This window comes from Geosmithia morbida (assembly GCF_012550715.1).
Source record: "Geosmithia morbida isolate 1262 chromosome Unknown scaffold_3, whole genome shotgun sequence".
NCBI classification, from domain to species: Eukaryota; Fungi; Ascomycota; class Sordariomycetes; order Hypocreales; family Bionectriaceae; genus Geosmithia; species Geosmithia morbida.
This window is the reverse complement of record NW_023336190.1, coordinates 736,578-760,067: the sequence shown is the minus strand read 5'-3', so window position 1 is coordinate 760,067 and position 23,490 is coordinate 736,578. Positions and strand designations below refer to the sequence as shown.

The 23,490-nt window shown below is 54.3% G+C and overlaps 7 protein-coding genes across 7 annotated transcripts; 2 read left to right on the top strand and 5 right to left on the bottom strand.

The window, feature by feature from the left end:
* Positions 1-328: 328 nt before the first annotated feature.
* Positions 329-1,444, top strand: GMORB2_5172 (phosphopantothenate---cysteine ligase (ATP); the record flags this gene model as incomplete). The annotated part of the gene is made up of 1 exon (XM_035467146.1): positions 329-1,444. The coding sequence occupies one exon, from the start codon at positions 329-331 to the stop codon at positions 1,442-1,444; it is 1,116 nt and encodes a 371-aa protein (XP_035323158.1).
* A 620-nt stretch (positions 1,445-2,064) lies between these two features.
* Positions 2,065-3,550, bottom strand: GMORB2_5171 (Major Facilitator Superfamily; the record flags this gene model as incomplete). Its single annotated transcript, XM_035467145.1, has 2 exons — positions 2,065-2,975; positions 3,100-3,550. The coding sequence occupies 2 exons, from the start codon at positions 3,548-3,550 to the stop codon at positions 2,065-2,067; spliced, it is 1,362 nt and encodes a 453-aa protein (XP_035323157.1).
* Positions 3,551-6,337: 2,787 nt separating this feature from the next.
* On the bottom strand, positions 6,338-7,722 carry GMORB2_5170 (Poly(ADP-ribose) polymerase and DNA-Ligase Zn-finger region; the record flags this gene model as incomplete). Its single annotated transcript, XM_035467144.1, has 5 exons — positions 6,338-6,973; positions 7,068-7,143; positions 7,230-7,331; positions 7,412-7,565; positions 7,704-7,722. The coding sequence occupies 5 exons, from the start codon at positions 7,720-7,722 to the stop codon at positions 6,338-6,340; spliced, it is 987 nt and encodes a 328-aa protein (XP_035323156.1).
* Positions 7,723-8,929: 1,207 nt separating this feature from the next.
* Positions 8,930-16,783, bottom strand: GMORB2_5169 (serine/threonine-protein kinase ATR; the record flags this gene model as incomplete). Its single annotated transcript, XM_035467143.1, has 9 exons — positions 8,930-11,180; positions 11,260-11,740; positions 11,803-12,277; positions 12,341-13,579; positions 13,632-13,877; positions 13,943-15,095; positions 15,145-15,428; positions 15,705-16,138; positions 16,192-16,783. The coding sequence occupies 9 exons, from the start codon at positions 16,781-16,783 to the stop codon at positions 8,930-8,932; spliced, it is 7,155 nt and encodes a 2,384-aa protein (XP_035323155.1).
* A 638-nt stretch (positions 16,784-17,421) lies between these two features.
* GMORB2_5168 (Molecular chaperone DnaK (HSP70)) lies at positions 17,422-19,570 on the bottom strand (the record flags this gene model as incomplete). Its single annotated transcript, XM_035467142.1, has 8 exons — positions 17,422-17,462; positions 17,517-17,826; positions 17,907-17,967; positions 18,025-18,467; positions 18,538-18,819; positions 18,874-19,135; positions 19,218-19,369; positions 19,430-19,570. The coding sequence occupies 8 exons, from the start codon at positions 19,568-19,570 to the stop codon at positions 17,422-17,424; spliced, it is 1,692 nt and encodes a 563-aa protein (XP_035323154.1).
* Positions 19,571-20,579: 1,009 nt separating this feature from the next.
* Positions 20,580-22,079, top strand: GMORB2_5167 (uncharacterized protein; the record flags this gene model as incomplete). The annotated part of the gene is made up of 2 exons (XM_035467141.1): positions 20,580-21,330; positions 21,892-22,079. The coding sequence occupies 2 exons, from the start codon at positions 20,580-20,582 to the stop codon at positions 22,077-22,079; spliced, it is 939 nt and encodes a 312-aa protein (XP_035323153.1).
* A 339-nt stretch (positions 22,080-22,418) lies between these two features.
* Positions 22,419-23,489, bottom strand: GMORB2_5166 (uncharacterized protein; the record flags this gene model as incomplete). Its single annotated transcript, XM_035467140.1, has 1 exon — positions 22,419-23,489. The coding sequence occupies one exon, from the start codon at positions 23,487-23,489 to the stop codon at positions 22,419-22,421; it is 1,071 nt and encodes a 356-aa protein (XP_035323152.1).
* Position 23,490: the final 1 nt, after the last annotated feature.

Here is a 23,490-nt window from a genome sequence, read left to right as displayed (position 1 = left end):
CCCCCCCCCCCCCCCCCCCCCCCTCCCCGGGACAAGAGCTGCTTCGTATTTATGAGCACAGGGCCACGGGGACGAAATGGCTCAAGTCTGACTTGGTAAGACAATGTCGCTTCTCTTCGTCTCTTTCTCCCTCTCTTTCCTACGTTCATTTTCCCCTCCGTATCGCATCGGCAACGGCATCGAAGCTTGTTAATTTTTGACAAATTTTTTTTTCCCACCCCGCCTTGATAATTCGTCATTGGCACTTAATCGACCCCTCATCATCACCACCTGGATCTACAACCCCTCATACACCTCTCCCACCACCACCACCACCACCAACACCACAATGACATCGTTGGCCGAGGAGGAGCACGCCTACTTCTCTACCAACCCGCCCCCGCGGCATTTGGAAGCGCACCTCGCGCAGGCCAGAGAGTTCATTGATGCCCACGCTGCGTCGGACCGACGTGTGGTGCTGGTGACGTCGGGTGGCACGACGGTGCCGCTGGAGAAGCAGACGGTGCGCTTCATCGACAACTTCAGCGCCGGCACACGCGGCGCCACGAGCGCAGAGTACTTCCTCTCGGCGGGCTACGCCGTCATCTTTCTGCATCGCGAGTTCAGCCTGGTCCCCTACGCGCGGCACTTCTCCCACGCCACGACCGGCGGTTTCCTCGACTTCCTCGAGGAAGACGGCCAGGGGGGCGTGCGGCCCCGCTCCGACGTCGCCGCCAACATGTCCGACGTGCTCCGGTCTTACCGCCGTACCCGCAGCGAAAAGTTGCTCCTCACCATCCCCTTCGTCACCATCGGTGACTATCTGCACGAGCTGCGGGCTCTATCGCGCCTCATGGCGCCCCTCGGTCCCAGGAGCCTGCTGTACCTCGCCGCCGCCGTTTCCGACTTCTTCGTGCCCCCCGACCGCATGTCCGAGCACAAGATCCAATCGACCAACGCGGCCGAGAACACAAGCATCGCCGCCGCCACCGCTACTGCCGGTTCTTCCTCCAAGGACGAGGAGGAATTTGACAACTTTGACGGCGCTCCGACTGTGCCCCGCTCCAAACGGCTCGTCATCGACCTCGACCCTGTACCCAAGTTCCTCAAGAACCTCGTCGATGGCTGGGCACCCCAGGGTATGATAACCTCGTACAAGCTCGAGACGGACCCGTCCATCCTCGTCCACAAGGCCCGCACCAGTCTAGCTCGCTACCAGCACCACCTAGTCATTGGCAACCTACTGCCTACTCGCAAGTGGGAGGTGGTCTTTGTCAGTCCCGGCCGCAAAGACCGCTGGCTACGCGTCCCCAGCAAGAGCGGCGACTGGAGCGATGAGGACGTCCGTCGCCTCCACGAGGGTCACATTCCCTCCGGTGAACCTCTCATGGAGCTCGAGTCCCTCATCATTCCCGCCGTCAAGGAGCTGCATGACCAGCACATACAGAACCAGGGAGGCCAGTAATGGGCCTATATACCCAATATACTTGCCAAGAAAGAAATGCGGCTCAGAAATACATTACTTGGAAAGACGGATCAACAAGTGCGTGGGACATGGCTGAGAGGAATAAAAGTTTTGGGCAATTGTCACGGAGCAAATACTGCCTTCAAAGAAATAGAGGGAACAGAGAATATCATATGCATATATCCAGACATGTTTGGGCGTTTTTCTTCTTCTGGTTGAGTTGCCTGTTTTATTTTTATTTTTATTTTTTTAATTTGATGTAAGACTAGATAGATCTATGCAGGCGTTGAAAAGACAATCATATATTTATATATGTATATGCGTTCACTTCATTATGGGCAATAGCGGATATCGTGTCGTCGTGTCAGTCTGTATCCATGTAGACGGTGGATACTATTGTTCTTGTCTGATTCAGAACCAGGATGCAATAAAGATAGTTCCGGGAGAGAGCGTTACTTTTCCTCTAGTTTCCTTGGTTCCCGGGTACCGGTCTTTGCCTTTTGTTTCTTCTCGTTTTCTTTTCTAAGCCATGCTGCGGCAGACGAAGTGAAGAAGACGGGGTTTGAACCCAGCATAGACGGCTCTGGATAATAGAGGAGGTGGGACCCACGAGAAGTGAATTAGTAGGCAACTGCCCACTTTGCCCATCCCAGGGCAGAGCACTTGGCCCACACGAAGAAGCAGAGAGAGACGGCGTAGAGGGCGCCGGTGAAGATTATAAGGCCCTGATAATCGCCGCCGTCTGCCTGGACAATGTTTCCGGCGATGGGAATGCCGATGAGGGTCGCGAAAGAGACGATCGTGTAGGCTGTGGCGTAGTAGCGACCGTACTCGTTGGTGTGGCACAGCCTGCCGATGCACACGGGGGAGATGGAGACGCCGTTGCCCGATGCGAAGCCGAAGAGGACGGCGAAGACGATGAGCCCGGCGGGGCTGGACCCGGATGGCAGCCAGACGCACAGGCAGGACACGATGGAGAGCAGGATGGAGCCGATACAGGTGTTGAAGGGCCCGATGACGTCGGCGTAGTAGCCGGGCAGGGCTCGGCCGACGATAGAGCCGGCGTTGAGGATGGGTATCAGGTGGAAGGCGAAGGACTGCGAGAAGCCCTGGTGCACGGCGTAGGTGGAGATGAAGGTCAGGGGCACGAACAGGGCGAACTCGAGGGTGAAGAGCCCCAGAGTTGTGAGGAGGAACGTCTTCTGCCGAAAGATGCGAAAGTCGGGGCGCGTCGAAGCGTCCACCGAGGGCGGGAGCCGCGACCGCACCAGCGCCAGGCCGGCGATGCACCCCACGAGGCAGATGAGCGCCAGGACCAGCGTCGTCCACATGTAGCCCACGCGGCCAAACAGCGCCGTCTGCATCAGCGGGAAGACGACGCCGCCGACACCACCGCCCGTGCTGGCCAGCCCAGTCGCCAGTCCCCGTCGTGCCTTGAACCAGTGGCCCAGGGAGGCGATGCTGGGGGTGAATAACAGGGACGAGCCTATCCCACACAAGACGCCGAATGAGAGGATGAAATGCCATAGTTCTAGGTTCGGAAATCGTCAGCTGACACCGCACCCGCCGGAGGGCGGGAGGGGGGTGGTTTCACTGCCCCTCTCGCCTTCCAGAGGTCGGCGAGGAGGAGAAGGGGGGAGAGGAGGGATTCTCACTCGTGCAGAAACTCAAAGAGACGACACCGCCGACGGTGAAGGCGGTTCCGGCCACTATGAGCCATCGCGGGCCATACTTGTCAAACACGGGTCCGATGTAGATGCCGCAGAAGAAGACGAGGAATGTATAGATGGAGAACACCCAGCCGACGGTGCCCTCGCTGTGCCCGCGGAGCTGATGGTCCAGCACATAGGCCTGGAAAAGGGCAATGGTGTTCATCAGGCCCAACGACGACAGCAGTGCGAACCACGATCCCAGGACGACGATCCACGCCTGGGCGCCGCCTTCCGGGTACGTCTCATCGGCGTCGCTGCCAAGTCCATGGCTGCCTCGGGTGCCTCTCGACCTCCTGGACGATGCACGGGTCCTCACTTTTTCCAGGTCGCTTACGGTGGCTGTGCCGTCGGCGCGGTTTCCCTCATCATCAACGTCGTGAATCTCCAGTTCCATTGTAAGTGTGTGTGACGCTGCCCAGGGGCCTGTTTTTGGGCACCGGAGGCGACAGGTTCCAGCGCCCCCGAGCAGGTAGAGTCTCCCTATTCGCACTAAAACATACCCCTATCCGCACTGAAAATATTTTTTTTTAAGGTCCGCTTTAAATTGATTTATCCACCTCCTCCTATTGACTGCGTTAGACATCCTCACCTTTCGTTACTTCTTTTCCTTCCTCTAACATTAGCATCATTATAGACGACGACGAGCCTGAAATCCCCGCCCCCCCCCCAACCCCCCCCCCCCCCCCCCGCCGCTGCCAACTCATTTTGGCAGCCTCGATGAGCTCATTGCCTTTCTATAGCTCTTCTTGTGCAATATTAGTATCATCAAGAGACTTCCTCCTAGCTTCTAAGGCCCGGATAACACATGAATAACGCCGCCCGCAGGCTTAGGTGCCTTGCCTATATAGCGTCACAAAGAGCACTCAGAGCACTCCCAAGTTCATAGGGAGTTAGGCCTCCGATGCTAAGCGTGCGTCGGATGCCCTCCTAGGTCGAGGTCGCCATATAGTCTTATATTATAGCGTTCATCGTCACATAAAGGACGAGGCTAAAGGGTTACTTCCCCTCTACCTTAACTTCTCTCTAAGCAAGCAGTGCTTGCCCCGGCATCTGTAGCGTATGCTTCACCGCACGCGTAAATGCGCTCATGAATGCATGCGTGAATCTACGCGACCATCGTCAAGTGTCACATAGCCTCTCAGACCGTAGCATTGTCTCGCTCGAACCGTCTGATGCTCAACCCTTTTCTTTCTTCTTCCCTCACGTCCACTCCGCCGCGGCACAGACGTCCTGACACCGTGGGACCATCCACCGCTCCATCTAGACAGTCCTCCATGTCCCGACGGCCATCTATCCAATGGGTCTGGCGCCGAGTACGATGAGCAGCTTGGAAAGACTGGTCCTCACCTCCAGCGAAGGCTGGAGAGGCTGCCTAATGTCGAGCTCGTGTAAGTACCCGAGTGGCAGAAACTCCAAGTTACATGACACGCAGGACACTGCAGCTAACCAATACTTACATACTAGAGGTCGGCCGCATAAGACGCTTCATGTCCCCGACGCTTTCCACGGGAGCGTCGATCTCAAGAAGACTGCGGACATGAAAGGGATCTGGCCTCTCAATCCACTTTTACCTGGATGGGAGGGTCGTCCCATCTAGGAGACTGTCTGTCGAGGCCAAGGTGTCGCAAGTTTTGGCGGACGAGCTGGAGCGGCTGGCCGAGGCCAAGGCCGCGCAGGAGAAGAACGAAGCCGCCAACGAAATCCGGTCGGAGCAACGGGGTCATCGTACATTGGAAAACCAGAGCAGCGGTCGTGGATGGTTACGTGTATACAGGGATGGCCTTGTGGGCAGACTTGAGGTTCCTCCAGCTACATGTACAGAGAGCCTCAACGAATAGCCACCATTACTGCCACCTTCGAATCTGAATTCTGTTTCTTTCAGCGTGTCTCTGATTCCTCCTTGTGCACGTACCTTACATGTACCAATCGAAAGTCCACGAAGTATATCTCCTCACGTCACGAGTGAACGAGGTGGCGCACGGCTATGCGTGATATTTGTCACCGTGATATCGGTGACCCCTTTTCACGGCGCCGAACAGTGACTTGCCGCGAAATATCTCAACCTCTCCTACCTCCTTCATCCAACCATTTGCCAAACCACAGAAAAACCCAAGGTATGCACTCCTCCCGTCTCCTTTCCCTACTAGCAGAAATCCCAACCGTCATCGCCACGAGGTGCCACGTAGCCCTCGAGGATATAACCGTCCAAAAGGTGCTAGCCTACGGCCTATCACGCGGACCGCCATCTGGACGGGATGATGTGCCAAGAGACGTGGAGTCGTTGGATAATGACGGAGGATACGCTATGTTTTCCATGATGGAGGGGCGCGATACTTGGGAGGTGTAATGCGAGGACGGCTATGGACATGTTCGCAAGAGGAGGGGTAAGTACTTGGAGGATGGATGTTGGGGTAGATCCGTTTAATCAGAAAGCCCAAAGCGTCCGTGGCAGCGTCGCACGCATTCTACATCGTCATGGAGGGTTGGTGGGGTAACTGCAACTCGGCCCTTTAGGTTTTTGAAACTCCATCTATCCTCGCTCCACTCAGCCTCTTTCTGCAGGAGAAAACTAATAGTGGTACTTGGGCAGACTGCAGCGTGGGTTTGCTCCATTCTATCAGTGCTAGTCGTAGGAATCACCATCCATAGTCGTAGTACCAGCGAACTCGGCAACGCTGCACCGTGCATATGCTTCCAGACAGGTTCGTCCCTGTGGCATCTCCATGCCATGTTTTCAGAAAGGTCCGACATTTCCGCCGCTCAAAGCAGGTATATCTCTCCACCAGCCGAACTGGGGAGAACACGGGCTCCTATTGATATGGTATATTGTATAATACGAGTGACACTCACCTCATAATCCACGCGCTCGAGCCTTTGTCTTCCTTTTGTTCCTCCTCCATCTTCTTTCGTTTCATACCTTCATCCTTTTTTTTTAACCTACGTCTCCAGAGTCGTGCATGATAATTTCCAGGAGCCAAGAACAACGAGCTGAAAATGAAATAATATCTTTGCAAACACATTAGAATTATAACAATTGGTCAGAGCCAACTTCCCCCAGAATGTGACAGACCAAAATCTGATGTAAATGAGACCAAGATGAGACCTCGAAATGTGGCGATGCGTAATAGCCACCATCTTCGAGCTCCGTGAGCGTATAAAGAAAGGTACGAGCACTAGAGCCTCAAGACTTGCTGGGACGGCCACGGCGACCCTTGGCGGGCCTCTCAGCTGGCGACTTGGGTTCTGGCTCCGCTTCCGGCTCAGCATCCTTTGCCTTGGAGGCACCACGCTTGCCCTTCTTGACTGGCTTGGGCTTCTCCCCCTCAACCTCCTCGGCCTCTTCAGCTTCTTCCTCCTCCACCCTCGCCTTTGCTGCCGACGACGTGCGCTTTTTCGGGGCAGTAGGCAACTTCTTCTTCTCCTTCTCCTTCTTCTCCTTCTCCTTCTTCTCCTTCTTCTTCTTCTCCTTCTTCTTCTTATCCTCTTCGGACTCCTCTTCCTCCTCTTTCCGCTCATCCTCCGACTCCTCCTCTGCCTTCTTACCCACTAGTTTACGACCACGCGCAGGTTTGGCAGGAGCCGCCTCCTTCTCCTTGGTAGCTGTAGCAGATTTGCCGGAAGCCGTCTTGCGAGATTTCTTGGCCTTGGGTTGCTCATCCTCCTCATAGTCCTGGACCTTGCGGCTGCGCTTGGCCTTTGTGGGGGGGGCGTCCTGCTCCTCCTCCTCCTCTTCCTCTGCCTCCCGCGCCTCCTTGGCTTCCCTCTCCTTCTTGCTCAACCAGAGGCCCTTTTCGCCAGGCTTGCACTTCTCGGGGTCCTGATGTCGCACATGTCAGTCTCTGGGTAGGCGATGAGTCTGAGGCCAATTCCCGCTGACAAGAAATGGGACAGAAGGGGTAGGGTGCTCATACGCCTTTGAAATCCTCCAGATCGATGTGGCCCTGCTCAATGGCACGCCTGATCTTGGCTTGCACCTCGGGTTGATTGCTGTGTGGTAAGGCACATGTCAGCATCCGCCAAACACGGCTTTTCTCTCTCTCTGTCCTCCCCCCTCGATAGAGCATTGAACCTACCTGAGCTCGTCGTAGCCATCAATGGCATCGAAATCGTAGCCCCCGTCGGGCTGTGCAGCCAACTCTTGAGCCGTAGCCACCACGGCGCCGGAAACGCATCCCCTGCCGCGATTCATGTGAGCATCAGTGACGAACAGGATGTAGCAGCGTGATATCAAGATCCGTGCGGAAGGAACGCTTACCAATGCCTCCACTGCCAGCTCGCGCGGTCCAGCGACGCAATCTCTACCCATGTGCCCCAGCGGAGAGAGCCCTTGGCGATCTTTTCTTTATTCTTTTTGCAAGCCGTCTCATTGCAACCTGCACGGTTGTTGGGCGAGATCTCTGCAGACTCATCTGTATCAGCACACTAGACTCGGGCAGGGGGGGACTAGACAGAAAGGAGAGAGAGCAAGAAGACCAAGCTAGAACGATGATAGATATCCTCTAGTAGATAGCTTCAATCTAGGGAGCACAGGGAACACCGTTACTTACCAATGCGATATTCGGGCATCTCAGATTTGGCGGGCGCACACGCACTTCAAACGTGAGACAGTATTATTATGAATGACGTCGTGGGGCGCAGCTTAGGCTGCGAATGTAGAACCGTACGAAAGCGCAAAGCTCGAGGAGCTTATGTCGGGGGAGAAAAGACACGCCTGATAAGGAAAATGATGATGGAACAGATTAGAATGACACTGGATACGGGAAATATCACATGCAACGTCAGTGTGTTGGACGTGTAAGGATCTTGTAGCAATAGCGAGTTGAGAACGGGAAGAAAGGGCAGGCAGTCAAAGAGGGAGAGACCAACAGACAGTCACGCGTTTTCGTGTTGGGGGGGAAGGAGGGAAGGGGGGGGGGAGCTCCTGCCGCTGCTGCGTGTTGCGCGTAAGTCACGATTTTTGCAAACGCCCCAATTATTCTTTTTTTTTGGGGGGGGGGGGGGTAATTTGATCATGGAGACTTTCCATGGTCATTAGATGACGACAATCAATAATGTAATGTTTAATCGTTGAATCAAACGTCAGGATAACTGCATTGGTCTGAGGAAACAGAGAAAGATAAAGGGCTAAGAAATTCTAGATATTGAAATCTCCTACGGGGCGTGTTGGGCGGCAACATCGAACCGTAGTAATAATAATAATATTACATCGGGCGACATACAGGTCGCATGTGAATGAGCATCCATCATCACACCCTCAGCTACATATAATGACTCCTCCGCTCATCTTCCGCCCTCATTCTCCCGCGCCACTACCGATCTACCCTTTGCCCAACGACTTTCCTTGGCTTCATCGCATCTTTGATGTAATCTGGCATGACCTTGAAGCCTAATAATGCACAGGGTAAGCCGCATAGTCGTAGTCTAGTACGTGAGATGAACGCCCATCCCCACCTGGCTGCTACAATTGCTCATGATTATCATGGTAAAATTACTTCATTCTCATTAACTTGGTAGGAAATACATTTCTCTCTCTCTCTCTCTCTCTCTCTCTTGGAACCCTTGTGATTTACCGTCTATATGCACATGTATGAGCCAACCCACCTTCCCTTTGTCCCCCCCTCTATATACCAGTACATGCCTCAAAAAAAAAAATTAAAGAGAAGAAGAGCAGAACGAAGGAGAAACGGAAGAAGAGACGGAAAAAAAGACAAGGTCATCATTCAAATGTACCCAACTCCATTTAGCCACCACCGCCGCCGCCACCACCCAGAGATTACAGAAATGGACACCATCCGATATACATGGCCGTCAGGTTCCTCGGATCCACCGCCTGCTTGATGAGCTCGTCCACCTGGCCCTCGACGCCGAGGGGAATGGTCTCATTAGGCAGCAGGCCAGACACTTTTCTCTTGATGCTGTCCACGACGCTCTGCGGCTGCAGCTTGACGCCACTGCTATCGGCCTTACGCGAGGCCCTCTTGTCCTTTTGCAGGTCCAGCGTGGGGTCGTAGATGAAGGACTCGAGGATGGTCATGAGCGTCTCCTCCTGCTGCCGCAGGATGCTCAACGTCAGCTCCGACGACTTGCGGAATGGGCCCTCGTAGCCGTGCACGCCCATGGCCGCCACCATGTTGTTCGTCAGCCGGAACGGCACGCGCTCCGGTTTGGCGAATGTGAGGCCCTTGTCGAACAGGCAGTTGAAGTCGACGTGGAAGACACCGCCGTTACCCTCCTCCAGGTTGACATTCTCGCCGTGCCGGTCGCCCAGCCCCAGGATTGTCCCCACCATCGACATGACCGCGCACGACCTCGTGTACCGCAGCCGCGCCGCGAACCACGCCGCCGGATTGGGGAACTGATGCATGAACCACAGCTGGAGCACAGGCGGGAACCTCCCCATGACGTCGTCGGTGAAGATCCGGATCCGGCTCTCCGACACGGACGCCTCCTCCATGAGCTGCTTCAGCGTCATGTAGTCTGGATAGATCTTGCGTGACGAGTACAGGTTCAGCAGGATGTCGCGGATCGTCTTGATCCCGGGGACCCATTCGATGATACCGCACTCTTCATTCAGCGGCGTCACGGCGTACGTGCGAATATACAGCTGTCTCCGGCTGGACTCGGCGTCGCGTTTGAGGGACCGGTTGATCATGCTGTTGAACTCCATGAGGCGCTGGTCTGTGCGGAGATCATCCTTGGGCTTGATGAGGAGCATGTAGTTCTTGCCGTCCGTTCCCCTTGCCGTCAGACGCCGAGGCTTGGCAAGAGAGCTGAGGACCAGCACGTCGTCCAGGAAGCAGTCGATCGTCACCACGTCGCTCGAGAAGGCCTTGTGCCTCTTCTTGTTCTGCGATACCGCTGGAAGCGTGGCCGTCAGGAGGCTCTCCGCCGGCACGACCAGAGGGCAGGGCGTGCACTTGTGATTGAACCGGAGATCCCTCGTGAGGCTCGCATGCACCGTCTTGTTTCCTTGGAAGTCGCCATTGTGGCACGCCCCGAGAAGCTGGCCCGCCAGCTTCTCCACCATCCTTATCAGACCTTTGACATCAAAGGATGCGCCCTCCACATTTTTTGATCCGTTCCGCAGCGTCTGCAGGATCTGCGTACCGCGCGCCTTGCGCTCCGATACTTGACGCGTCGTCATGATCCCGATCAAGCTCCACAACGCCTGTCGCGGATAGGCCTCGACAACCTTGACGATGATTTGCGTCAGCCGCTGGAAGACGTTCTGATTCGGGTGTGCAATTCGGGCCACGATCTGGGGCAGAGCAGTGTAGAACACGTATGCCGGGAGTCTGTGGATGTACTTGTCCAGGAATGCATGCAGCAGGTTCAGCTGCTCCAGCCGACGCCGCTGAAGCTCGCGTGTCAGCGACATCTTGCCATCCGGGGGCTTGTCGACCTGCGCGCCAGTGTCGAGCCAGAGCGTCAGGATTCTTGGCAAGGTCTGGTACAGGTATTTGGTGCCGTTGTTAAGTGATCTGAGGTAATTTTCGATGACTAGCCGCGCTATCTCTCCCGTCACGTAATTGTCCGTCTGGTCATCGCTAGGAAGGGGCTTTTCTGCCTCAAGGACTTTCTTGTAGTGACGTCCGAGATAGTAGTGGCCCTTTTCCCACATGGCCATCGTCTTTGGCGGCTGCTGGTACTTTTCGCGTAGGGCGGTAGCATGCGTCTGCCCGGCTGCATCAAGCCATTTTGCCAGAAGAAGTTGTGCTCGTGCCGTGAGCAGCTTCTGGTCGGAGGTGAGCTTGGTGGTGCTAGATACACTCGAAGAAGCTCCGGTCGCGCCAGTCTGTGTCATGAACTTGTTGCGCTCAATGGCACCCTGTAGAATCTGGATGGCCTTCCTGTGATGATTATCCCTCCAGAGGAGTTTTGCATTCTCAATCGTTGCCGCATCCTCGTCAAGTTTGGACGCGTGGAGGACTGCGTTGAACGACTGGTGGAGCAGGTTTGTCTTGCGCGCCAGTCTAGCACTGGACAGCCACAAGGCAGATATATCCGTGTCAGAGAACTTGGATCTGTTTCGGGTCAATATTGGCTCCACAGCGGAAATGGCTATTGCTAGCTGGAGAGCGGTGGTGGAGAGGGGATACTCACTTCGTAACCTCCATGGCTGCTCTGCGAATTCCGAGAATGTACTGCTTGTCGTTTGAGTAGGCACCAAGAAGGTTCAGGCGTCCTTCCAGTAGCTCCATCACCTTCCTGTGCTCAGCCTCGTCCTCGGCTTTTGCGCCGACGATAAACTCCAAGTCCGTTAACACATGACACTTTAATAGCTGCTCGTGTGCGGACTGTAGTGAGGCTGTTGCGGAGGTATTCATCGAGGTCGCGATGTTTTCCCTTATGTCGGCGATCAACTGACTCAGCTCCTCGCCGTCGCAGTGCCTGCGAAGAGACTGGAATATAGAAGCGATTGATATGTTAAAGTCCTGGGTCACGCTACCGTTGAAACGGCTCGTGAACTTCTCTAGGCTTTCCCAACGGCTCGTGACCCAGGCAGCTTCGACGGCGAACGGGGTAATCTTGTTGACGTTTGAACTGTTGATCCGTATACCGTCGACATGGTTCAGTAAGACGTCTAGACACGGTAAAAGTCAGCATTTGGTACCAATACGAAGCTGAGAGAGGTAAAGGACTCACCATGCTGTCCGGCCTGTTTGAGGCAATGAAGAAGTTCTAGCTGCACCTCTGGATTTTCAGGCTTTTCTGCCAGCTGCATCTCATACCAAGTCTGTGCTGCTGTCCAACGGCCTGCTTTCTTGTGGCTCAGAATCTGTTGTTTGATATCCAGGGCGGGGAGATGGGCAGATATGCCCTCCAGCCCGTCTGGTTCGTCAATGTTTGCATAGATGTCCTGCAGCTTCTGCAACAGCTCGGTCCGCTCACCCGGTTCTCCTTTCTGGTGCTCCATGTTTTGAGCATGATGCTCCAGATGGAAGAGCGCTCGAGCATAGTCGTTGCAGTCAATAGCACATTGTGCTATCTGATCCGGGTTGATAGAGTCCAAGACGTTCTGTATGCTTTCTACATTGACCTTGTCGGCGGGTGACAGTCTGCTCGCTGCCCGCTTGTGTTGCACCCATCTCATCGCATAATCGAGAACCCGAAATACCGACTGTGAACGACAGGTTAGCTGCCAGCCCATGATATTATGCAGCACATATCCTAGTGAACCTACGTGGTAGTATCGCTTTTTATCCTCCTTCTCTGCATATGGCGCATCATCCGCTGGCCGATGAGCCAGGATTCGCTCAATCTCCGCCAAGACGGCTCGCTTCTCGTCCTCAGTGCTCCTCTTCCCGAGAAGGACATGCAAGAGAAGATATGGAAGCAGAAACTCGGCAGGTGAGAGGTCCTTGACTCTGATAACGCGTGTGAGAGGCTCGAAGATCATGTCTGCAACCGGATTCTGACCTTTGCGGAGAAGGTCTATCACGAGAGACCTCAACCAGTTGGCATATGGCTTCCCCGGAACGAAAATAGGATATTCCACATTAACGGGGGGCAGAGGCGCAAGCACATATCTCGAAGAGAGAAAAGGAGTCAGAACCTCCCTTACAGTCTCGGGCATCGAGGTCCATTTGCGGTAAATATCATTACCTCCGAGCATACCCGTGTTCTGCATGGCGCACGCCGCCTTGACATCACAACGGTCGAGAAGCTCCTGCATCGCGTAGGAGAGAAAGCCTTGGATACGTGTATCCGTGGCAGACAGGAACGCAGGGACAAGTACTTCTTCCAGGACAAAAAGACTAAAGTCCGTGCCCTCTTCAGGCACCTCAAAGTTACTGAGGATAACGATGGACCGCTGTTCACGAACAGTTTCAACTTGGTTCGAATCAAGACAGCCGACAAGCCCGAGGCACTCCATACAGAGCCTCGATATATCGGGTTGGATACCGTTGTACTTAGAGGTACAGTCGAGAAGGGCCCGAAGGAGGGTGGTAATGGCTGAGTCTGGACGTTGGCTGATGACAGACGCGTAGAGGGCAGATTGGTTAGCTTTCAAATACGGAACAAGCTCCGATAGTGCCAAGTGAACGACTCCGGAGCTATCGTGGCGGATGCGTTGAGCGAAGATGTCAAAGGCTGTCTCGGGGGCAAGTGCAGGTCGGAGACCATTCAGCTTTGCCTCAACATCCTCCAAACCGCTGAGGCCGCAGAGCGATGGCAGCTTGGTTATGTACCTCGTCAACGAAGGTTCGTAGCTACTCAGAAGGAAGCGCATCATTTTGTCGACGACGCCGGTCCCGGCTGTGTCCAGAGATGTCCAGTAACGATGGACAATGAAGAACGTTGTTTCGAGAAGAGCTTCTACGTCTTCTTCCTCGAGATTAGTGATCATTGATGACCAGCAAACAAATGCTTCCCCCCTTAGGGAATCTTGTGGAAGGGCTGACATTAAGCAAGCAGAAATCTATCGTTATCATGTTAGATCCGGTCACGATGGACAGGGGAGATTGACAAACCTGCGGCCGGGCGATCCTCGAGTACCCGTGACACAGCCTGATCATCTCGTCCATAGCGAGAATACACCGACGTTGCTCCATAATTGGCGGGTTGGTGGACATGGAGTCGCTGATGACATCGGTGAATCGAGCCATCAATCCCAAGAGATATGGCTGCAAGAAGCGACCGATGACGTTCCCTTTTCTGTTCTTTTCTTTGCTATTAGTGGCCACCAGGGCCGCCATTGTTTGCAACGCTCTCCGTGGCTATATAATACGTGTCAGTAGGTGATGATCAAGACTAGGTGTACAGTCAGGTTATATGAACTCACAGGTGCCTTTCGTGAAGTGTCCGCATCTCCTGCCGCTTTGAGTAGTTCCAAGATGGTGAGCACAGGTTCCGAGCGTAGCAGTTCCGACAAGGGCTGCGCCTCGAAATGAGGTGATATTTCGACTAGGCATGACTTAGCAAACCCTTCGAGGTCCTCGGTCTCTTGCACGAGCAGCCTGGATAGGGTAGTGGCCAAGTTCATGCTGTCCATAAGAGGGCGCCAACTCTCGCTTTCTTGGCGAGCTTCTGCAATCTTCTGGATGATATCTTTCTTCTTGTACAAGACCAGCCACGGGAGTGCGTGAGCCTGGATCAAGAGTAAGAGTTCATTGACAGAAAGCTGCAGCAGTTCTGCCACCGCGCGACTCCTTTGAGGTCGTCGGACCATGTCTCTCGTGACAAGGTAAGCCAGGTTTCTCCAATACGGATCCAGCAGTCGCCTTGGAGTCGTCCCGAAGCTCTCGGAGAGCTTGAGGATTTCGTTGAATGCAAATGCCGACACCACATTGTTGCTATCTCCCAGATATTCGAGAAGTTGTATTAGGACCAAGTTGAGTTCGTCTTCCTTCACAACACGACCGAGCTGACCCCATGTCATGATGCAGGTCTCTGTCAAACGTGGGTTCTGTTTTTCCGAAATGGATTTCAGGAGAGCAATCACATTTTGGCGGTTCCGTGCAAACAGCTCACAGGGAATCGTAGGCTTCTTTTGGGTTGCGGGATTGGGGATCAGGAATGCCATGAGGGTCCTTCCAGCTGCTATTCGAAGCTCCCGAACCGAGCTGCTCAACGATTGGATGCACCACTGTCCGGCACCTGAGGTCTCCAGGCTGAGGAAATCTGGGGTTTCGCAGTGGAGGACCATGGTTTTGAGCGCTTGCATTGCAACAATTCTTGTCCTCCTCGAATCCAAGAACGCCGGAGACCGAACAAGGTTCGAAAATGTGTCATACCAAACGCCTTTATACGTATTGCCCGACGGCTTGGCAGGTGCGCCGCCTCCCGTAAGGCTACATATCGAGCAACCTGGGCTCCGGAACGATTTGGGTGATGGCAGAGCCGTGGACACTGTTTCGTCAACAACACAGAACCCCCGTGACAATGTCCCAAGAGCAAAGCATTGAGAAGCTTCATCTACACCTCCGAACGCTCCGCTAAATTACATTAGCATGGCTTGAATGTTTTGACGCGGACTAAACTCACAGAAATCTTTCTTGGAAGACGCCGGGGTCATCCTCTTCGATGGAAACATTGACCTGTAGAGCGCGGTAAATCTCCTGTACGAGGTTCCTCACATCGATCCCTGAGGAAGAAAGCTTTGTCTTCTTTGACAGGTGGCGCGGTTGATATTTATCTCCAGGGTTCAGGTCAGCCATGTCGGCCCATTTGGATACTTGCTCATCCTGGAATTCGTAGAGTTGGTGAGATCCTTCGGGAGTATGAGGAGACTCTTTATGGATGGTTCGCTCGAGCAGCTTCGCACATCGCTATAGTCATGTCAGATCAAATGCACCGTCGTATGACAACAAGGAAAAGCGGGAGCTTACCCAGATGTCCGTATTCTCGCTTACGGTAGGATATTGCAACGACAACAGGGAAAGCTCGTTTACCAGCCTGGACTCGGCCAGACGACCAACTGACCTACTATTGAGAGATCCCTGTGCGATTGAAAGGAGAGCTTTGCAAAAAAGGCGCCGAGCGCGATCTCCTGGTTCATCTGTCATAACAAGATACTCTGGAGACGAGATCAAATCACTGCATACCATGATGAGTTGTGTGTATGCTTTCTCTCTGGTACGGCCAGAGATTTCTCCGCAGCTAGCAGTACCATTCAATATATCCTGCAACATCTCGATGACGAACATGGGCTGGCCTAGGGAGCTTGCCTCCCATCGTTTCTGGACGAGCCGGAGGTCCATGAGCGCATCCAAGAGCCAACCACCCGTTTCCGGCCAAGGGACAGCGGAGAAGGACGGATCATTCGACGTAACCGGATATGCCAGGACCCTGGCCAAGCTATATGCTTGCCTCAGAGCTTGAAATGTTCGTGGGACGGTATATGCAGTATATCGGGTTGTGTGTGCCCAATCGGGGCCGAGTATTTGGGCCAGCGCAAGCGTTGGAGGGAGCGTGATTTCCGATGCCGCATCCTTGTGTGAAGGTGGGAGCGATGCGTCTTGTAGGTGGTCGAGGAGGCCTATTCAGGTTAGCAGGCGTGGCTGGCGAAGTTCTTGGACGAGTGTGACTCACCAGTCAACGAAGCTCTGTGGTACAGACCCAGAGATGGAATCATCTCACGAAGGGCCTCGCTTCGAGAAACCACAAGGAATATGTACTGCAAAAAGCCTTCGATGGAACCCTGTAGCTCCAGGCATTGGGGATGCCCCAGCATGCGAAGCAATTGGGGTAGCAGCCAGATCCACAACGGCTCTTGCCCCCGGAAGAGAAACCCTTCCCCATTTGTGCGGTACGTGAGAACAGATGGGGTCTCTTTTACTGTAAACCTCAAAAAATTAATAGCTTTCAAGACTTCGGCTCGGACGTGGATTCGGTCTAGGAATGGATCATCGAGTTTGACATTTTCGAGGACGGCGCGGGTGTAGACATAGATGAGCATGTGGTTATGTTCTATCCTTTCTTCGGGGGTCTTGAGGAGGTCCGGATTGTCCTTGACACGCTGTATCGTGCAAAAATGGCTTTTGAGCTCGGCATTTTCGTCTGATCGAGAGGATTTCGTCGAAGGCGAGATGTCCTCCACCAGCTGGGCAGCTAACGTGGACGGAGGAGGGGCGCCATTGGCAAGGCCGGCATCGAAACCTCTGGTCGCTGAGGCATTTGCCATTGTCGTCTCGGCATCGTGGTCCGCGGACCTTATTCTCAAACAGTCTGCTGTAGGCCCAGATCAGGTTAAAGATTCAGAAATTCACTAGCGACATTCACTGAGTGAACACGCGACGCTCCGGGGTGACGAGGGGTAACGCGAAATCACATGACCAGGCGTTTAAGTGCCAGGCGTTTAAGTGCCAGGCATTTAAGTGATGCCTGGTTCTGAAGTGGATTTCGGGCAGGTTATAATACGGCCGCACTTTTCACGCTTAGTATTCTTATCACCAAAACCCCCCCCCCCCCCCCCCCCCTATTTAATGCTTTTACCCCTCTCATCTTGTTTATATGGTTGAATGTATCGACTTGTGGTGCTCTTATCTCTTCTTCCCAATCCAATAAGCCCTCCTCTCTCTCCCCCCCCCCCCCCCCAAAAAAAAAAAACAGAGATTGTGATTGAAGTTGATGTCACCGATGCCTGGCAGGGCCTCCAGGTAATTTCTTCTGACCCTATTGCCAACTCCTCATGACGAAAAACACTGTTGAACATTGTTCTGTTTTACCTACACTATATTTTATTTTTTTTAAGTGTCGTCAACAGCTTGATGCTTGATGCTTGTATCTGCCTCCTCACATGCCCCATTGTGCTCTATGGATCTAGTTTTCGTATCGAACTGTGACCATGTCGTGGGTCACTCCTACATGATTGTTAGCGGCGGCCAGAAAATTGAGGAAATACTGGAACTGCATACCCCCAAGCTTGACCGCGTATGTGATCTTTGCCGACCCATATCTAGCCTCAATCGCCCCTTCAAGGGAGTAGTATCGGTGGTAGCCCATGCGCGTGATGCAAGACTCCCGCTTGACCGAGTCAGAGACCTTGTTCATGTCGAGCGAGAGCGTTGCGATACTCCGGGTGGCAGCGTCCACATGAACGGGAGGCTCGGCATCGTCGTTGCAGAATATCTCGATCTCGGTCTGCGGCTCATGTCCATAGCCTGATACGGGGATGTCGCACTGATACTCGATGGTGGATGGCTTTCCTTCTGGGTATGACTCGCCCTGCCATTCGTCATCTGCATTAGCCGAGAATGGTAACCGTGCCGATGGGTGAAAAGGGGGGGGGGGAAGGGTGGACACACCTTGCGTATGAACCATAGCATCTCGTTCACGACCATCTCCTCTTCCTTGGACGACCAGTACCTTGTATGGTTGTTAACAGTTCCGTTCGCAAAGGCGCCTAATGTGCTCAGGACTTACGCTTCTCTCGGGTCGTGCCTCAACATGTCGTACTTGGCCAAAAGACAGGTGCCGTATGATCGTCGAGCAACTCGAGAGGCGATCCCCACCGTGGCCGTTCCCGGACCGTACTGGGCAAGTCCGTGGATAGCAGCGCCCTTGACGACGGCCGTCCAGCCATTCTCGGGTTGAAGAACCTGAGTCCCAGAAGCGATGGCCTCTCGCACCTTGGACCGGAGGTAGCGGCTTTGACCGAATCCGCCCACCAGAACAACGGCAGTCACCTCTTCTCCGGCCATGGACAGCTGCTCCTTGATCAGGCATATGATGTCCCTCATGATAGGGTCGAAAATCATGTTCTTCATGTCCTCCTGGGGCATGGTGTATCGATTACGCTTTATTCCCAGGCTAGGCTCGACCTTGAGGGTCATCGGCTCCCCTTTGGGCGAAAAGCTCTTCTTAAACTACATGGGATTCTGAGCATGCATGCGCCATTTCAAAGCGTTTTCTTGGTTCCTGGGGGGCACCACGTACCGTTTCAAACTCATTGAGGGCAAACACCAACCTGTCATCAGTCCAGTACTTGTCTCCGTGGGTCTGCTTCAGGTGTCGGCGAAACCTCTTGTTCAGCATAGAGGAACCACACTGCCCGCCAGTACCCTCGGTAACCTCTTTTAGCTCAAGTTTTCCCACCTCGGTGACCTCGTAGGTGATCAGGTCGACCGTTCCTCCTCCGGCGTCGCACACGACAAATTTTCGCCCGAGCTGTAAGGTCGATGGGCTGAGATTCTTCAGGGTGCACAGCGCTGCGGCTTCCTGCGAGCTGTCAGCTTGTATTGCCTTGTACTATACGGGGACGTGGAACTGTACTGGCTCAGTAATCAGCTGGATCCTTTGATTTCCACAAAATCCCGCCATCGCTGCCGCCCTCTCTGTTGCTTCCTTTGCTGCATTGGACCAGATAGCGGGAACGGTGACGACAAAGTCCATGGGCGTCGATCTGACAACGCCTGGCGATAGCCGCTTCTCCAGCACGCTGATGAAGTGCTCGTGAAGACAGGAGAGGTATACCTTCGTCAACTCCTCCGGGGTCTCCCCATCCCTACTCTGTCCACTAGAATCGTCTAGCTTCCTATAAGGCAAGATATATATGAGATTCCTCGGACGGACCACACACCGGACATCTGCGGGGTAAGCTGCTCTCCGGCACTTACAGCTTAAAGAAACGGATCCTCTTTGCACCTTCTGGTATCTGGAAGCCCCATTGCCACCCAGACGCCACCCTGCGCAGCTCTGTCGGAACCTTGGCGCTGTTCCTGAAGGATGTGGTGGCCGGCCAGTTCGAGATGACGTGCTGGACGTCCGGCTTTGCTCCAAGTCAGCATCCCCATGTTCGATCGCGAAGCGGCATACCCTGTGTCCTTACCCTGCTTGTTTCGGCCCAAGCAATGCCAGAGTAGGTTGTGCCGAAATCTATGGACACGATGATCCTCCGATCCTTCATCTCACCCTCCTCGTACTCGTGCTTTGAATTGTCGCTTTCCGCGCTGCTACTGTTCCAGAGCATTGTTCCCACACAAACCCCAGGAAGGTTTGTTTGTTAATAGCAGTGTCGATTCTGTGGTTGTCTTCAAGCCGTGGAGTCATCCGATAGAGAGTCTGGGTTAGCTGACATCTGTTATGCAGAGTAAGCCATACCTGGAATCGCAACTCGAACAGTCACTTTAATTCGCACGCGCTTTCAGGGCCCTATCACCTTGCTATCCCGTGACTCTTGGAGCATTTGTGTCTGCCGAGAATCGAATCGGTGTTGTCGACGAGACGGTAGGGTGCCGTTGTTTATTGTCGAATTTGCAATGGCGGCTTCATTTCGAAATTGGCCAGGTACAGAACGGAGCAGTACAGGCAGTACTCGTAGCGAGTGGCCAAGCACGACTGGTCATCCCACGAGGAAACACGCGACAAATCCTGGCCTCCCGTTGGGCCTTCATGCAGGTCACTTTGCAGCGTACGGGCCAACGGTGGAGTTGGGCGGCTTGGGCATTGCTGACCGACACACACGCACGCACACGCACACAATTCACACAGCACGCGCACACAAGTGCACAAACAAGTACGACAGTAACGCCGGAGCCTGCAGCCTATAGCTGGACGCCTTAAGTGCCTTTAGACCGCCGAGCCCTGGCGCTGGAAGAGACCAAGGGGGAGGGGGAAATAAGTGAGCTAAGTGCTAGGTGAGGCTGCAACCCGAGACGTCATGAGCGTATCACAGAAAGTCGCCGGCCTTGGTCACTTGGCTCCCGCACCAATAGCACTTCCCTCCAGTCAACGTCCCAGACCACCATCGTCCGCGGCCTGGGGCTTGCTGCTGTATTCCCCTCCGACAACTTGACCATCATCGTCTCGGTCGGATTATTACTGCCACATGTCATCATCGCCACCATCATTGTCATCCTCATCCCCGTCCTCGTCGTCAAGAAAAATAAAATACAGATTCATATATCAGCTGGCCGACAGACAGACAGACAGAAAGGAAGAAAGAAAGAGGGGAAAAGAAGAGAGGGGGGAAAATGACTATGGAGGCTCTATTGAAGATCGCCGATAATTTTGCCCTGGGTACGCTCCCAGTTCCAGAACACCCCGACGACACCATCGGCCAAGACGAATCCAGGATCCACGAAGACACAAATGCCGCCGCTTCTTCGCCATCAGCATCAAGCAGCATAGAACAGAGGCTGGAAGACGAGATCCGCCTGCGCCAGTTCACAGAAAACGTCCTCGACTCGCGACAACAGGAGCTCGAGGCTCAGGAGGCGACGAATAGGGAGCTGGCGGCTAAGGTGGAGGAACTGAAGCGGGAGCTGGCCAGCACACAGGAGCAGCTGGCCGAGGCGCGGGGTCAGGCCAGGGCCAAGGGCAAGAAGCTGTCGGATGCGAGGGACCAGATATTCCGGCTCCAGCCGACGCGCAAGGACGTGACCGAGACGGAGGCGGTGGAGGGCTTCCGAGGCCTGTGCAGCAATGTGCAGCGATGGGTCGAGAATCGGATGAAGCCGATTCTGGATGATCTGGACGTCGGGAAGCTTAGGGCGCGGGCGCCATCCACAGCGGGAGCGACACGACTCACTTCGTTCATGAGGGAGGCCGCGCGACGCGGCATGCACATCGACCAGTCAGACATTTACCACGTCACGGCCGTTGTCATGAATTACCTCAGCCTAGTATTCTTCTCCAAGTCATTCTACAGTCCGTTGGACGACTACGAAGGCGACGCCACCTTAACCTTCCTAAATGAATTGGAGCTGTCCATGTCACGCCTACCTCGAGGTAAATAATCATCTTATTTTTTTTTTCCGTCCCACCCCTTCCTCTTCCTCTAAATAGCCCCCTTCTCCACACACATAATAATAACGATATGCAACCCCGGGCTAACATGAGAGTGATGATGGCGGATCGTGATGGAAACTACAGATGCTGGGCAGTGCAGAGAATGGAGAAGCGAGACCCTTACAGCATTGACTAGTCGACAGTCATTCAAAACTAGGCGAACCAGATACGTGACCTTGGTTTCCGAAGACCTCGCCACCCTCCTCGCCGTGGTGGTGCCCAAGATGACGGCGGCCGATCTCCAGAGCTCACTGCGACGAGCCATTATCGAGCCCGCCGCAGACCTCGCCCACCAGCTTCACCTGGCCCCAAGCATCTACTCTCTCAAGTGGCCCGCCAGAGGGGCAAACAGTCGGCTCGAAGTCTACGAATGCCTCAACCTCGCCAGCGGCGGCATGCCGCTGGACCTGACGGGCACGACACCAAACTCGCCATCCAGGCAAAAGGTGTCGTATCTGTTCGACGTCGCCCCCGGCCTCTTTGTCGAGAGGCTGGAGGCAGGGAAGAAGATGCCCATCAAGGCCATCTGCAGGCCGACGGTGCTCGTGTTTGGCGGCGACGTCGAGGTGGCCGTGAAGCCAACGGTGCTTGGTTGGTTGTGGGAGGGCTCGGCTCAGACGGGTCGAGAGACGCCGACTCGGCCGACGGCGACGAGAAGTAAGTCATTCTGGGCCTCGGTGATGTTCTAATGACCCTGACGTGTGTGGTAGCAAAATCGGGATCGGGATCCATCGGGACGACGTCCGGCCGGAAGAAGTGACGAGAGATGGAGAGGTGGAGTTGTCTTTGTCGCGAACATGAGCGTGTTGTGTCCTCTTAAGAGACTGGACATGTTGTTGTCGACTGTTTTAATTAGTCTGTCCCCCCCCCCCCCAGTACATGCATGCGACCTTGTATTCTTTTCTTGTCCTGTTCTTCCTCCTTGTACAGCAAAATAACCCTTGACTAGCTTCTCAATCTTGAATATTCCTGCCCCATCTCTTTCCCAATCTTGTTTCACTGTCTCGCTCTCCCTTGTTCATGAAAGACTAGTGTGAAAACAAGCCCTCCTCCACGACAATGAGCGCTTCGCCATGGTACTTCCGTGAAGGGCGAGGCGGCAGGGTGGGAGGATTGTTCTCGTCGGGTACAACACGCCTCTTTCTTGACGGGTTGTTTTCTTCCCGAATTGCTGAAGGTGACCGCCTTTCCTGGCGGTTTGGTGATGGTGCTGATGACTCTGCCCGAGCAGGGGAATGATCGCCGCTCCTCGGAGAGACTGTGCGCTTCTGGCCACGAGGCGAGCCAGTCTTTCTCCTTACGCCGCCACCCGGCACAGCCAGCTGGTCCTGGGATTTTGCGGGAGCGGGGATGAATGGACGTATGCAGTTTGTGATGTAGTCTTCGTCTACACCGAGGGCCCTGGCGTCGGCGATTCCCAGGTTGATGCGGTTGATGTACTCGGCCTTTGGAGAACTGTCCTCGACATGGTTGATGCTGATGTATACGAGGACTTTCTGAACCCAATGATGGGAAATGTTGGCATTCTTCTTCTTCTTGCTGCTGCTGCTGCTGCTGCTGCTGCTGCTGCTGTTGTTGTTGTTGTTGTTATTGCTGCTGCTATTGTTGTCGTTGCTATTGTTGTCGTTGTTATGGTTGTCGTTGTTGTCGTTGCTGTTACTGCCGCCAGCGGCAGTAGCAGCCGTAGTAGACTTGTTGTTTGCCTGACGTAGGACTTTACCAGGTCCGCCACTATCGACAATCCATGAGGTCGGACGACGATACAGCACATTTGGGGCCCGGTGCAGGTGAACATCCATACGACGTTTTATGTACGCATTCTTTGAGACGCCCTCGTTGATATCGAGTTTGGCCTCGTCGACGGCGTTGATTTCATACACAAGACCGTCGACCCAATGTCCATGAGCAGCCACGACGTTCGCATACCCACGCTGATTGATTTGCCAGCGGTGGTTAAGCAGCCTAGCCCGCCCGATATACTTGCTATCGGGACATCGACGCTTCATCTGCCTGAGGTGCAGGTTACTCCCATATGCAAAGTAGTAGGTGGTGGGCCTACTAGGGGGTAACGGCTGCTTTCCTGGTGGTTGGGAAGCCATG